Below are 15689 nucleotides of genomic sequence, written 5' to 3' on the forward strand. Positions count from 1 at the left end.
GTGACCACTACTACTTCTTTACTTGTGTGTATTTGAATAAATGAAACCAGATCCTTTGCTGGTGTACTGTCATCTCACTTGCAACAACTGAGAACCTGTAATTTACTTGCATTACTTAAAATAAATTTTTGAGTGGTAGGTTGTTTTATTTTTATAATTAATCATTTAATAGAGTGCAGCAGTATTAATACGAAACTTTTTTCTGAGCTAAAAGCTGTTTGTGATAAAATGTTCTGTGTAGTTCTTTCTGCATGAGTTTCGTTAAATTCTGACTTCCTGCTGCAAATTCAAGTTAATGATCTACAGAGCCTTCAACACTTGAGCTAGTATTTGAGGAAATACAACAGTGTACAAGAGCCAGTGCTTACTGCATTGAGTGGTTTTAGCGTCAGTCCTTCCTTTTAAGCATTTATGCTCTTTTAAAAATATTGTTTTATGTAGAATTCAAGGATGTTTTGGGAAGAAGTCCATCTTCACTGGCTACTGATCATATTTTACATTTAATCCCAACTGCACAGCACTAGAAACATAACTTTCAGCGTGGAAGCCCCAGATAGAAAAGGGTCTCCTGCGACCAACCAGAGAAGGTGGAAATGAAGCATCCATGGGACTGGCTACCCTCATCGTTATGTATTTACTGAGCACAGCCATGGTTTCTCCCCATCTGTTCCTGTCTTCAGTTATACATAAGCAGAGATTTAGTGCCAATAATGTACAGTTAGTGTGGTATGTGCTAAAATCTAGTCAAGTGTCTACTGAGACCAGCGAAGAGTTTCATCTATAGCCTAAATTAACGATTCTCCAGAGGCAGGATACTCTGTGGATATTTGTTTTGCAAAGTTGAACTTGTTGTTGCTTAACAAATCGTAATTTAGTATGCTTCAAGTTTTCAGATTACGCACAGATTATCCACTTCAACTTTTCAAATATATTTAAGGCCTGATCCTGAAAAGCTGATCCAAAAATAATATTTCCAGGGATATTTTTCAAAGAAATTACCCTTTACTTTTTTTTTTCCTCCATAGGAAAGTTTCAGTTTTGAGTAAATAAACCTGAAAGAACCCTGAAAAGCTGAATTTCAAAATAACCTAGGAAAATTTCTACATCCCTTCCATCTGCCTCTCAGACCAGATTAGCTTTGGCAAGCCTTGCGCAGGATTGCCTGAAACCATTCACAATACAAGAATGCCCTTTGGATGCTCTTTGATGTGATTAGAAATCTTGGCCATCATCAATCGGAGCTTTCTCTGTGGTGCTTACTGCCCTCATTTCTATTTATATTAGGCATGTTGTGAGTGAATATTGAATATTAACAGCATATTGTAAAGTAGAGAAATGCTGTTTGTCCCATTATTTCCAGAGGAAGAGCTGAGGCACAGGAAAGCTAAGGTTTTACCCAGGGTCACAGAGAAGGGGATGCAAGAGATGAGGCTGAGGCTAGTTCTCCAGCCTTAGGTTAGTGCCCAAACTGTCCTTTTCTTTCAAAACCCAAAATAATGCGATTGTAACAGAGAGGGTCAACTCTTCACATACATGTGAAAACAGTGTACCCATGATAATAGATTTTTGTTTCTGTGGCTAGATCTGTTACAACCTGGCTTCAGAATATGGATTAGCTTCATTTTCCCTTACATTACATCTGTTATTTCATTTCTGAGATATCCACCAAGTTCTGTCAAAATCCTGAAACTTGATTTTGAGACACATTTTTATCCAAATAGTCAGGAGCAGCATATGCACACTTGGAGCAATGTATTATTTTCTTTAAAAAAAAGATACATTTTGATTGGGATGACTACTAATGAAGATGTATTTTAAACAGAGCAATAATAGTCAGTATTTATATCTGTCTGGGGAAAATGGAATTTGCAATTTTGCCTTGGTATTTCTTATGTATAATTACGTTTAGGAAATAGTGCAAATGAGACATTATTTGAGAGGAGAACACACACCCCCCACACCCCCCAAACTCCTCCAGAGTTTTAAGGATTTTCAATGTAATGACTTAAGATTTTAAGGCTCTTCCTAAACTTTATGATAGAAAGATACTGAGTGTAAAAGCTTGATCTGAAAATACAACAAGGAGTACATTTTGCCTTAAGAAACAGCTTGCTGAAAACAGCTTATGTTAGGCTCTTGCCTTGTTTATACATTGTATGTGAAGTCAGCTGGAATATTGCATAAGGCTTTGTGAAACTTTAAAAAATTTCACATGAAATCAATCTTCTCTTTCCTCCTTTGAAAACTAATATACTGGCCATAACATGGAGCCTCAAGTTAAATGGAAAGCACTGGTTTCAATATAAGTAGTGGGTTTTCTGGATAAGCTCATAAAAACGCCACATCTATCAGTGTAAAAGTTGGGAGCAGAGGTCTTGCATCATAACATGAGAAACTTCCCATGGTTTCTAAGTGAAGGAACCTACAGTAAGTTTAACTGTGATTTTTGTTTGAGAAAAACATCTGTATCTGTCACAAGGGCAGCACTAATTATAATTTAGCCTGTGTATTTGACTTGGCAGAGTTGGATGGGCAGCTTTGGCTGTAGACAGTTTTCATTTTCAAGTCTTTGTCTATTATAGTCAACGTTCAACATATATCAGTGCCCACGTATGGGTTTCCATGTACAGCCTACAGGCTGAGGATATTTGTTTTATTTTGGTTTGTTTTCTGGTGTGTCCTATTCTGCTCATACAGGCCAGGGCATGTTTCCTAGCTCCTTTGCTTTCTAGCACTGAGAAGAATAGAAATTGAAATTGTTGTTATATGAGAAGTGCAAAAACTTGTGTGGGTCTGGTGGCCAGTGTTGTTGGAAATGCGTAATTACTGTAAGGTACGTTTGAGAATAGAGGGAAATCTGAGTAATATAGCTGGGAAAGTAATAGTGGAATGAGAATTAAATAAATGTATTCTGATCCACACGTAGGAATTCAATGAAACTGTTAAATTTGTGTGTACTTGAGTTTCATATGTGTAAAAGCTAGGAAGGAACGAGGAGTGTGCAGGTCTGGTGGGAATGAAAACGATGATATTCAGTGATGTCCTTCACAAAAGTACTTAGAAATCAGTAAATATGTGTGACCACTAGCTTTTAATCCTGCTTTTCCTGCAACAGGCTGATGGTCTTACTGGTGTAACAAAGCAACTGCTGCTGGTCTGGTGTTTGAAAGTTATGCATGTGCAATACTTCTTAGCCATGATGCCTTCTGCTCCCATCTTGCCAGGTAGCAAACGCCACCCAGAGATTCACGTTAAGAGGAAGTTTTGAGGTAGCTGACTGAAACATGCCTTTTGCCTCTGTGAATATGAGAACGGGAGTTGTGACACTTGATATGTTATGTCTGAACAGACGTTTAATTCTATGGGTTTTTATTTTTCATATCATCTCCTAATTATAAGAAAGGAGGAGGAGCCCCCGGAGGCGGGCAGCCCCTCAGGTATGGGCTCAGCAGTCCTTGGTTGGCCTTGAGGAGCATTTCAGAATAAATACCTGTCATATAGGGTCTGGGACTGATAGTGCGCTTTGATAGTTGGCTATACCTGAAATGGTTTATATGCGGCAGTTAAAATTGCGAATTCATTTGATGCTTTTGGCCAGGAAGTACGACAAGGCAAGGCTCAGTTTTGGACACTGACGTTATGCGTCCGAGTGAGATAATCACTGTGGATATCTGTCCTTGGTTTTCCTTCTCCTTTTGCACAACTTTCCCCTCTTTTGGGTAGGCGGGAAATGAGAGCATCCAACTGCCATCTTTCCTGCTTTGCTTCTGCTGTGTTAAACGTTGCTGGCAAAGCAAATGAGAAATCAGAATTGTCAGCCAAAAAACAATTGTAGCTCACAGTGAAAAAGAAAATATACACTCCCCTTTGGCAAATCCAGTCTTTTCACATCTGCTTAAAGGGTTTAAGCAATACGTGGACTTGGCCAAGAAGGGGCCTGTAGAGTCTCAGTGACGATTTGCTGCTGAATACTGTAATTTCAAGGAGGCAGCTGTACTTTGTGTTGGAAGTCACCATGACGCAGGGTCACTAGGTCTTTGCTTAGCTGAGATCTATCCAGGAACTTCACTTCTATCCTAGGTACACACATCTAACTAGTCTAACTACCGTGCTACTGCTTCAGAATAGCTTGCTATCTCCAACCCTGTATACACTAGGGGATCTTTCTCCATAAAGCAATATTTACAGATTATAAATAGTTAGTTCTTATGTTAATACAGCAGGGGCTAGAGACAGAATCCTTCCCTGGAGCTTTTATAGGTCAAATCCATTAAATATTACGCTGTTGAAAATGCTTCTCTTTAAATAAGCAACGTGATTTCTGATGCATTAGACTAATTCCGCCAAGCTGAGGGTTATTCACTCAGGCCAGTGGCCACAAAATAGTATTCACGCCTTAAGCTGTTTGGCATATGAAGATTTGAATAGCTTTCTTATCTTTGGTTTTTACAACAGGAAAAGTCAGTGATTGCTTCCCTTACGCATCCCAACATCGCTGTTTTCATTCTCGACACCTCGGGGGGGTAGAAGACAGCTCCCAGGTCGAGCATTCAGGGCTTTTGCCTCTTATGAGACTCCAGAGTGCCAAGTGAACGTGAGCCCTTTTCCACCGGAGCTAGATAGCAGTTCACAAATCACTTCTATGTGGGCCATCAGCCAGTCATTGTGTGGGAAGCACCCTGAATTTCTATCAACACTAAGTTTTAATCATTTCAGCTATAGACCTGCATTCTGTGTTTCACTTTCTTCTTGAATTTCCCCAGATTTCTTTCTGCTTTCCTTTTTGGGCTCTATTTTTCCTTCAAAATCAACTAATGCTTCACATTGCTGTCACTCCGCCATGTAACGTTGTTAGTATCACAGATGATACTGCGTAAATCTTAACGGAATCATTGATGCTTTTTTGTCCTTCATTTGTATTTTTTTAGTGAATTCCTTGTACGTGCGATGCTGTACATCCCCTTAGGATCTTATCGTAGTACTTTATTTTCTGAATGTAAGAGATTTGCTTTTGCAAGCCTCTGTTATTACCATTTTATTTCATCATGCCCGGTTTTAAGTACTGAAATAGGATATTTTCCTCTTTCTATGATGATCTGATTCTTAGGAGTTCTTGACTGTAATGCATCATAGATTTTTGACAGTCCATGTCCTGTAATCTTTTTTCTGCATTTTGTATTACTCCATTTTTTTTCCTCATTTTTTTTTCCGTGTCAATATAGCACCAAAAAGCCCCTGTTTCTCACAGCCTTTAGCCAGGCGTTACAACTGGTACAGCAAGGTAGCCTATCTGTCCTTTTATATGGCAGTGAGGGCCAGGTCACTCAGCCTCAAGCATTAGTGCTCCGATGGGGATCATCCGTTAATCTGGGGACGCAAGTGGTATATCTTAATTAAGAGGCTAAAATGCTCAGCAAAAACGGTGGCTTTGTCCCAGGGAAGAGGTGGCAGCGATTTTAAAGGGGGCTTCTCGACCCTGATTTCGACCTGCGATGAGCATGAGATTAGGAAGTCAGCAAGGACTACTATGTAGCACCAAGAATGAGGGCACAGATGAGGAACTTGCTACGCAGAAGTAAATTTTAGTCCTGTGGTCACTCTGTCCTAAGGGAGAGTTTGAGCAAAGATGAGGGACTTGGGAAGAGAAGCAAAACAGGACTGAAAGAGCTGCTTTGAGTTTCTACGACTCCAAATCTGGAGTGGAGATGAGATATTGCTTATCTTTACTCACTAACCTCAGTAATCCCCCTTATTAGGAGAGGAGAAACCTACCCACATCTGTGGAAGGCTGGAAGTGTTCTTGGAATGATGAAGACTTGTTAAATACAGGTGGTGGAAGTGGAATGATGCTTTTGTGTGGTGTTTGTTCTTGAAAGATGAACTTTGGCTTTCTGGCAAAGTCCCAAATCACCTCGATAACAGAGCCATGTTGAAAACTTGAAAGGGTTGTTGAACACTGAGGAAGGAAACAGGTAGAGATTGACTGTTGTATCATATTGAACTGTGGATAAATGAACCTTTGAACTGCACCCTGCTACAAGCTTTAAGGTCTGAACATTGCAGGAAATGTATTCTTTGGTATCTATCTGGGTTTGGAAGTATATAGTATACTCAAAGTATACTATATACTTTGTATACTTTGATATAGTATATCTCAAAGTATGATGAGGTTGATAAAAGTTTTGAGTATATCAGTGTTTATAATCATTGAAATCACAGTTAGGTAATGCCAATAACTTTTTTTTTTTCCCCGTGATAGAAGAGAATGTTTTTATTGTTATGTTTATAGACAATAAGTGAAAGTACCTTGAGATAAATCCATGCTGGAGGTTTTCTGGCAGCTTCCCTTGTACTTTTTTATTACTTTGAGAAGGACGGGAAGCGCAAGTCAGGTGCTGGGAGCTCAGCCTCCAGAATGCCACACAGCCCTCACTTATATATTTTTTCAAGGGCAGGCAGGAGCTGAGAGGGAAGCTGGATCTCTCCCGTTCCTTTTTGATGTATCCAGACTTCACAGAAGAAAGGTAGTTACATGAGAGCAAGTGTGGGGCTTGGTGTCTGTCTGCTTCCTTATCTATAAAGTGGAAGCAGTGTTTGGTTGCAGTGTTTTGGGAATTAATAAACTAATGTTTGCAAGATATTCAAACATGGAGAGCCTATTTTATCACTTAGTGATTACCATGATAAACTAAAACATTGCTCAATGGTATTATCCAAAAGTCTTCTGTGTAACCACACACGAAACATGATATTTCCTAAAATGTTGTTCCTTGCAGCTTCTCGAGGTGTCTAAGCTTAGGCTTCTGCATAGAAGTGCTGTGGTCTGGGGGGGGGGGGGGGGGGGCTGGCATCTCTCTGCATCTTGTGAATGTGACAGCAGAGCTTTTGTGGTAGCTTGGTGGGAGACTAGGCATGAAGCTACTGCAAGATGTGTATTGTGATGTTGAGATATGGGGGAAGAAATGCCTAACTTGTCCAACCTTTCTGGAGTTCACTTTGTTAGGTAGGATTTGAGTCCAGTCTGTATATGGCAGCTGTAGTCACTAACAGTCAGATCTGTTGTGCAGAAGACCCTACCTGGTCAAAATTCATTTTATCCCGTGCAATTTAATGCTGTTGTACCACCTCTCTGAAGGGCAGGATTTGCCCCACAGTGTGCAACCGGAGTTGCTTGTCATTTCTGACACGCGGAGGATGTCGCGAGTGACCGTTTTTTGGATTCCAGCTGGGGTTTCCAGTTACAGGTTTTATATTTGACTGCTTTTGTGGCTGGAAACTTTTGCCAGCTGTCAACTTAAGAGCAAGTGGCAATCTGCCTTCTCAAGCAAATGTGGCCTCCATGTTTATTTTCGGTTTCATGTTTGTTATACTTATCGTAGGTTAAAAATCCTGGCATAACATCCTTGACCCTTCAGTAAGAAACGTAGTGATCCTTTTTCGTGGTTAGAGTATTAACTAACTTGCTTCATGCAAGTACAAATAACAGAAAGTCCTGACCCACGTAATAATCAATTTAGGACCTTAGTAACTGAGGAGGTTTCATATTATGGTTTCCACGTAATGAGCAAAGGGACTTTTTATGTGACACAAAGACTGAGTGCAATCAAGGGTGGTGGGAGATGAAAGTAAACAATTACTACAATGCATTTTCTTTTTGTGTCTCTCTTTTGTTTGTTTGTTTGTTCTTGAACAGATTGAAAACATAGACGCATGCCTGAGTTTCTTGGCTGCTAAGGGAATTAACATACAGGGGCTATCAGCAGAAGGTGAGTCAATTGGTTGTTTAAAATTTCATTTTAAATGAGGAACCTGAATTACTGCTTGTGATTGTAACCAGAACATGGAGTGTAATGGAAGATTAATATGAATAATTTAAACTTTTGACAGTCTTTACTTCCCCCCCATCTCAGTATGAAAGGTAGGTAAAATATATATCTAATCTCCACACAGCTGACTTGTAAAAATAATCAATGAGACCAAATTAGAATTCAGTCACTTCTTTGTTTCTTTCTGTTAAAAACCAGAAATTTCTCATCTAAGTTCTATAATTGGCACATTGATCAGAGTGTGGATTTTACAGATATTTAAAGTGACCTGCTGGCAGTTGTTTGCCTTTTGAGAGAGAAATTTATTTCCTCATTCTTCAGTTATTCTCTTACCTGAAGAAGTATCTTGCTTTCTTTTCTTTTTTAAAGAAAGATTTTTTTTTTAAAGTTTATTTCCAAATGCACAAAACAATAAAATCCGAGTGTTTTGAACCAAAACAAAAAAGAAAAAGACATTTTGACCTCTAATTAATCACTCTGCTTTTGAAGAGCACCAGAATTTTTCTGAAACCCAAACAGAACTCAGCGTACTATGTTCCTTTATGCCAGTGCGTGATACCTGTCAGGATGTATGGTACTTGTTGGCTCAGAAGCTGTTTAACTGTTGTCTTATTAAGAGATCAAATGGATTTCTGTCATCCTCAGCACCAGATTTCACTTGTATTTTTATTGAAATATGCTGGAAAAGCAATTGGGTTCAGTAGCTGGTAAGGCAAACTTTGAATATATTATATGACATCTCCTTCAGTGCTTCACAGAACAAATAGTGGAATGTGTGGCATCATCAGGTGAGACTTCAAGTTAGATTTGGTGACTAAGTCTCTTTGCAAACTTAGTTTTGAGGAGAAGGTTATAGCATCAAATCATGCATGTACTGTTACTTGTGTGTGAATAACTTAATTGCCTGTATGTTTAAAGCTATGTTTTATTCCTCTGAAGGAATCCTATAGCTCAAACAAGGAAGGCAAGAAAGGATGTGTAGGTGTGGTGGGCTGACCCCGGCCAGCAGCTGAGTGTCACACGGCTGCTCGCTCACTCCTCGCAGTATGGGGGAGAGCATAGGAAGAGCAAAAGTGAGAAAACACATGGGTCAAGATAAAGATAGTCTAATGAGTGAAGGAAAGAGGAAGAAAAAACCAAAACAAGCGATGCAAAGGCAATCACTCACCACCTCCCACAAGCACACAGATGCCCAGCCAGTTTCCAAGCAACAGCTACCTCCCCAACATCTTCCCACCACTCCCCTCAATTTTTATCACTGAGCGTGATGTCATATGGCGTGGGATATCCCTTTGGTCAGCTGGGGTCAGCTGTCCCGGCTGTGTCCCCTCCCAGCTTCTTGCCCACCCCCAGCCTGCACACCGGGGGGAAGGCAGGGTGGGAAAAAGAGAAAGCCTTGACACTGTGCAAGTATTGCTCAGCAATAGCCAAAACGCTGGTGCCTTATCAGCACTGTTTCAGTCCCAAATCCAAATCCCAGCACCACGCACTTTACGATCGTGATTTGAAGTCTTAGCTGAAACACACTTTCCCTTGTTGATGGTAAATGATGTTTGTGAAAGGCATGCCAGATAACTGCTGTGGATGAACTTTATGGTGAAACCGTCGTGTACGCAGGTTTTATATATGTACATGACATTAAAAAAAATCAGAAGAATAGAAAAACTTTTATAAAATTACTATAAAATTAAAGCTATTATTTAAAAAACTCTGTTATTAAACATTATAATTTAAAATTATGTTTTGACAATTTGGAAAATAGCTTAAAAAATTCCTTGCTGTCCTCAAAAGGAAGCCTCCTACCTCCTCCTCATCTATGAGATCTTACAAGCCACTTCAAATGTGCGTTTGAAATGTAATTTCACTAATTGTGAGGTGTTTTGTAAGGGTGGAAAGCAAAGTAGCAGATATTTAGTACATGTTGTTCTAACCTGAATATACCACAGCTAGTAGGAGAAGAGGAGGCTGAACGTTAGCTGTCTTTTTCTGTGGTGTATCCTTAAGCTGGGTTAGAACACCAAATATTTTCCTCCAAAGAGAAGCTTTAATATGGTCAGCCCAAGTACTGCCTGCATTATATGCCTCGATAGCTCAGTTACAATCAGAAGGATTCTCATGTCAAGAAGAGAAAGTATGAGCTAAAACTTCTAACGTCAGAAAGTTTGTTTACCAGGAAATGGTTACAAAGAAAATGCTACTGAGTCCGTTGTAAAAGCCAATTCCGACCTTGACGTGATATGTAAATATTGTAAAAATGTAATAAATTTTACGTTATTTACCTGTCTTGATACAATGCAAAATCTAAGAAAAATAGCAATTAGTTGATGAGAAAACTGTCTGGGTGTGCAAAGTTGGCAGTGTAGTGTTGTTCACACTGGGGAAGGGACAGCACGATTAATGTTCATTGCTCTCCCGCCAAATCACAAGTCAGACTCAGCAGGATAAAGGTTATCCCGTGGCTTCGCTGATTTTGTATTTCTTCCTTTCTTTTACACTGTCTAGGAATTAACATATTAACTCATACGGAAGCTAAGAAGAGACCAGTAATGTTTGCTGCCAGCGTATGATTAAGACCATTTACTGGCTCCACCACTAACATTGAAGGAAAAGTGGCAGCTAGAGAGGGGGAGGGAAGGAACATTTTTTATAAAATGACGTTAAAGGACTTGAATTCAACAATAAATTCAATTTCTGTTCTTAGTCACTCCTTAACTGAGCTGAGGAAGGACGGGGAAACTGAACAAGAGAGAACACAAATCACTTAAAATGAAGAGTGCCGTAACCAAACAAGCCAGTGTTTCTGCACAAGTTGCCAAGACCTGCTAGGTCAACTGCAAATAACTTTGTTTACTTCACTGGCAGATCCTCATCTAGGAGGAAGGAGAAGATTGTGATTGCTTCCAAATGGGAATAAACATCAAAGTCTCTCCTGGGTTGCTTGAGAACACGTATTTTTCAATAGTGCAGTTTTAGCGTTGAGGGAAGTTAATGATTCAAAACTGGAATTTGGATGACTCCTAAATGTTGAAATAATTTGGGACTTCATGTGTCATATCCTTCCAGTATTAAAAAACCCTGCTTTGATATGTGCATGCCACTTAGCGTGGTTTTTTAATGGATTTATGCAGTGAAGATGCTATGGATCTGCAGTCACTGATGATGACCATGCTATGCTAGAGACAGGTCCCCTTCCCTAGCAACATGGAGCCAAAAAGGCATTCCCTTCTCAAAGATTTTTAAATCCTAAAATCTCCACTTGTAGTTATTAAAGAAAACTGTGGGGATGCTGGAAAATTCTTTTCTCTTCTTGCTGCAGTTTTTTATTGCCCGTCACTTTGAGCTGTCTCTCCATACCTGTGCTCTTAAACTTGTTTCCACACCGAGCTGGGTTTTAGACTCGTGGAATTGCAGCGGCCCAGCTAAGCTTGCCCTCCTTCACACGATATCTCCTCGCTGCCAAGATTTTGAAGATTATGGAGAACATAAATGTGCAGTAGAAACTCAAGTTGATGTCCTAGATAGCAGCTGCACCTCTTCTGGGTAACAGATTAGCTGGATAACGATCAGCTGAACAAATCATGAAACCATGAAGTGGTGAAAGAAAACATCTCGCTAGACTTTGGAACAACCACAATTCAGCTTAGACTTTTGCCTCTGAAATGACATTCACGCTTCTGTAGGTAAATGAATTTCAGTGTACACACTCCGCAGTACTGCAGTTCATCCATTTTAGGTCCTTTAGGTCCTTTCCAGTGTCAAGGTGGAATTTTTGTTTCTGCAGCACAAATATCCCACAGCGCTATTCTGAGCATACCTGAGTAGGGCACTTACCATGATGCCAGATTTTGATGATACCACACTGAGTACAGATAAGTACAGTCTTCAAAAAATTACTCTTTAATTATCAAAAAATACCTGCAGATCTGGTGTGTGTGGTGGGAATTAATTCCTTCTTGCATTTCCCTTCCTCGTTTCTTTGAAATTCCCAGTACTGTTCATATTCAGATCACATTCCTCAGTAGAGTCTACAAAGTTCATCCCAGAGCTGTTTTGGTAGCTTTGGATCCCTAAAGTCAGCTTAGAGCCCCGTCAGCCTAGAGCATGTGCTGACTGAGGTGGAGTCTCTCTGTACTTCGTGATGTGTCCTGGATCAACTGTGGAGTATATCTGCTTCTCAACATTTTGTCTTAAATTCAGACCTGCTTGTAGTTATTTTGGCCCTTTCTCTCCTCTCCCATCATTCACCGTGGACAGAATTTCTTGCTTTTTTTTTTCATTTTGTTCTGTTCAGCAGACCATCTTGCCTCACCTCGTAAATGAACTAAGAAGGGTTGATGGGGACTGCATGCAGAATCCCTCAGTGGTCAACCGTAAGAGGCTAGTGCAAAGTGACAGAAGCAGACACCCACTATCTTTAGGGGTGAATAGTGCGTATATATGACAGCCCTATTTTCTGGCAGGATAGGTGCAAGCTGAGGAATGTGCAGTGATTCTTAATTTATACTCCTGCTAGCCAGTTTGCCTAACGAGTCTAGTCCATGTAAAATAGTTCTGGTTTTTCTAGTCCCATGTGCTTTACAGAATCAGATACAAAATAAGCTTTACAGAAGCAGATGCAAACAAGCTTGACTAAGTAAAAGTGATAGACCATTTTTCTTCTTCTTCATTGGTTTGCTTTGAATCTGTATCCTGTACGCAATGAGTAGTTTATGATTTGCAGAAACTTCATTCACAAGTGTTAGAGGAATCAGATAATGACATTTTCTCTAGTAATCTGTCCAGCAGGCCTTTCTTTTCTTTACCTTTTCTTTGTCCTGAACTGATTTTTTTTTTTTTTTTTTTCCAATTTCCACTGAGTCCAGTGTATTTTTGTGAAGACAGATAAGGATGATTGGCAAGCTGCAGTGCTGGAAGTTCCAGCTGTAGGGGAAACAAGCAGCAACAGAGATATTCCAGGATGGAAATTTCCAAAGGATAGATTTGTGGGGATTCTCTGAAAACCAAATTCCAGTTTCCTCTCAAATGTCTAGAGTGTTTGTTTCCAATATACAAGATGAGTCATTTTTGGCTCCAAATTTAAAATGGGTGGGTGACATGCTTGTCCTTATCTAAGTTAATATGCATATTTAAGCTGACGCATGGACTGGAGGGGACTTAAAGCAGGAAGCAGTTGAGACTGCACTGATGGGCAGAGAACAGTGAGGTTGAAGTACTTTTGAAATACTCTTTTTGTACAAAGTGCAGGGGCAAACTGCCAGGCAAATTACCTCAGTCTATCTTCAAGATAAGACAAACAGAACTACCTCTGAAAGTCCCCTTTGAAATATTTTGCTTAAAATCCAGAGGGAAAGAGACTGCTTCTTTTGAAAGTCATTAAAGGTGTTTTTCTTTTGATTATTATTTTTTCGTCACCTTAGAAAAATGTCAAAAGCAGGTTGCTCTTCTGATAAATACAGCAGAAGACAGCCAGCCATAGAAAGCAACAAGTTTTAGGTGGGTTATCGTTATAATCGCCTCTCACTTCACATGGAAATCAAGTCCTCGTTTCCAATTGCGTATAGCTTTGCTAAGTCTAAACATGCAGACCCATGGTAATTTCATTTATCTTCTGGCCCGTATTTGTGCAGTTAAGCTTCCCAGTGCCTCTGGGTCTGTTTAGTTATGCTTCGGCCTGTGATTAAGTGCTACTTTCCTCACAATTCCCATGAGTAATTGGAGTTCTTTATTGAAGATAAGGAGATCCTTTTTACTGTGTTTTGCAGTCTTTTGTGTCTGTTTTACTTTATTGTCTACTTCCATCCCTGTCCTCCCTAGCTAAACACAGGCAGATGAGAGAAGGAACCTGCCTGATGCAGATGCTGATGGCAGTGGGAGAAGGCTGGATTTGTGGCATGACACTACATGGGAGCAGGAGTGGACTGGGAAAAGTGGAAACAGGCAGGATTCATTGGGACCCCACTGACCAGAAAGAGACTAAAATTGGCTAAGAAAACAAAGACAGACAGAAGATGGCTGCTCAAGGGCCCTGGGATTCATAATCATTTAAACAAGGGAATGGGGGCAGTGATGGGAGAGAGCACTGGTGGAGGGGCCAGACTGCAGGGAGGAAAAAATGGGTAGGGAAATTCAGTCAAGAAGTAGGAGAGGAAAGGAAAGGAATATCCTGGGTCTGGGTGATGACCAGGACCACTTAGATAAGGTCTAGGAGTCTCTGAGGAGATGGGCATGGGCCAAAACAAAATTAAGGAAGAAAGTAAATTAGATTAGTGGCTAGGAAGAAAAGGTAGACTGAGGCACAGATAGACAAAGAGACCAAAGCTGGAAGCTGGTATAGAAAGGGGAGCAAAATTTTTAAGCTGTGAGCCTGAGATTTGCTGGTTAAAGAGCTTGGGGTTAAGAACAGAAGCTTGTTACACAGCAAAGATGAGCAATGTGAGCAGAAATCTGGCTGGGAGAGGGAATAAAGGATAGAGCAGGGCCCATTACCAAGTCAGAGCAACCTTTCAGCCAGAACTGGGAACAGAAATTAAAATTCTGGTTCTCACCTTTGTGCTTGGCCACTGTCTTGCCATATGTCCTTTTTTTTCCCCCCTTGCACTAATCCACGTAGAGGGATTTAAAAGCATAGGGCAACAGTAAGTTTTATTAGTTTAAGTGGTCTATATAGTGCATGCAAAAGTTTGGCTGTTTGATGTAGCTTTTTTTAATTCACTTTTTTAATTTAGGAAATTAAACATGCTAAATAATTAAGTCACGGCACAGTATTAAGGTTGTCTGCAAGACTGAATTGGCGCTCTTGCCTATTAATGATGGTACAGCAGTTAACTGCATGTTCTGATACACGTCTTTATCTTTGTGGTTTTGTTTGTTTTTACATTTTCACATTTGATATTGCATAGAAGAACAGAGTGACTTTTAGGAATTGAAATGTTTATTCATTCTCTGTCAAGCTATCTTTAGGTACCTTGCGTATCCATTCTTTATTGGCTTGTGATAGTATCAAACTGGTAGTTATCTGTTTTAATACAGCTATTTCACCCAATAATCATATTTTCTAGTGCAAAACTTGCATCAGATTTCTTAGTGGAAACAATTAGTCTGATATTCCAGAAATGATATAATACTGTGTGATAACTGAGTAGTTTCTGCTCCGCATGCACATTTAGGACTGAGAAATCATTTACCGTGTGCTGTTGTTAAAACACTTGTTGTTGTGGGGTTTTTGTTTTGGTTTTTTTAGTTACTTTAGTTTAAGGGAACTATTTAAAGGAACTATCTTTTTAAGCACACTGGCATTAACACACAGACTATAGCAGAAATGCGAGACATCGTGCAGTCACCGCAGGGGAGAAATTAGTTATGTATTTCTAGTTGGTGCTCACTGGTAATCAGCTGTAATGCCGATTAGATGTACAGAAAGCCTGTCATATCCTAAAGGAACTGAGTTCAGATGGTGTTATGAAGAGGGTAGCGGCTGACCCGCTGTACTGTCGGAGAGAAACAACGACTGGTGGCTGATGAGTGACTTCTGAACATTGCCTTACAGAAATCAGGAATGGGAATCTAAAGGCCATCTTGGGCCTTTTCTTCAGTTTATCTCGATACAAGCAACAGCAACAGCAGCCACAGAAACAGCAACCGCAACACCATCCGTCCCAGCAACCTCCCCCAGTATCCCAGCAAGCAGGGCCTCCATCCCAGTGCCAGGTCGGGGTACCGCAGCAGCAGGTACCAGCTTCGCTCCAGACTCCGTGCCAACAGCCCCCGCAAGCTGCGCAACATCAGTTCAAAGCACAACCAGAAATGCAGTCCAGGTGGGGAAATTTCCTTTACGTTGGGGTTTTTTCGTTGTTTATTTCTTTT

At 40.2% G+C, this 15689-nt stretch overlaps 1 protein-coding gene across 3 annotated transcripts in view; it reads left to right on the forward strand.

Annotated features, from left to right (window-relative positions):
- NAV2 (neuron navigator 2) overlaps positions 1-15689 on the forward strand; it is a 234526-nt gene that overhangs the window by 81874 nt on the left and 136963 nt on the right. For all 3 annotated transcript variants that reach the window (XM_050897832.1, XM_050897833.1, XM_050897831.1), the window contains exons 4-5: positions 7694-7766; positions 15373-15640. In XM_050897832.1, coding sequence (XP_050753789.1) covers positions 7694-7766; positions 15373-15640 — 341 coding nt within the window. The remainder of the gene's footprint in view (positions 1-7693; positions 7767-15372; positions 15641-15689) is intronic.

Source organism: Gymnogyps californianus, chromosome 5, assembly GCF_018139145.2.
Source record: "Gymnogyps californianus isolate 813 chromosome 5, ASM1813914v2, whole genome shotgun sequence".
In the NCBI taxonomy this organism is placed as follows: Eukaryota; Metazoa; Chordata; class Aves; order Accipitriformes; family Cathartidae; genus Gymnogyps; species Gymnogyps californianus.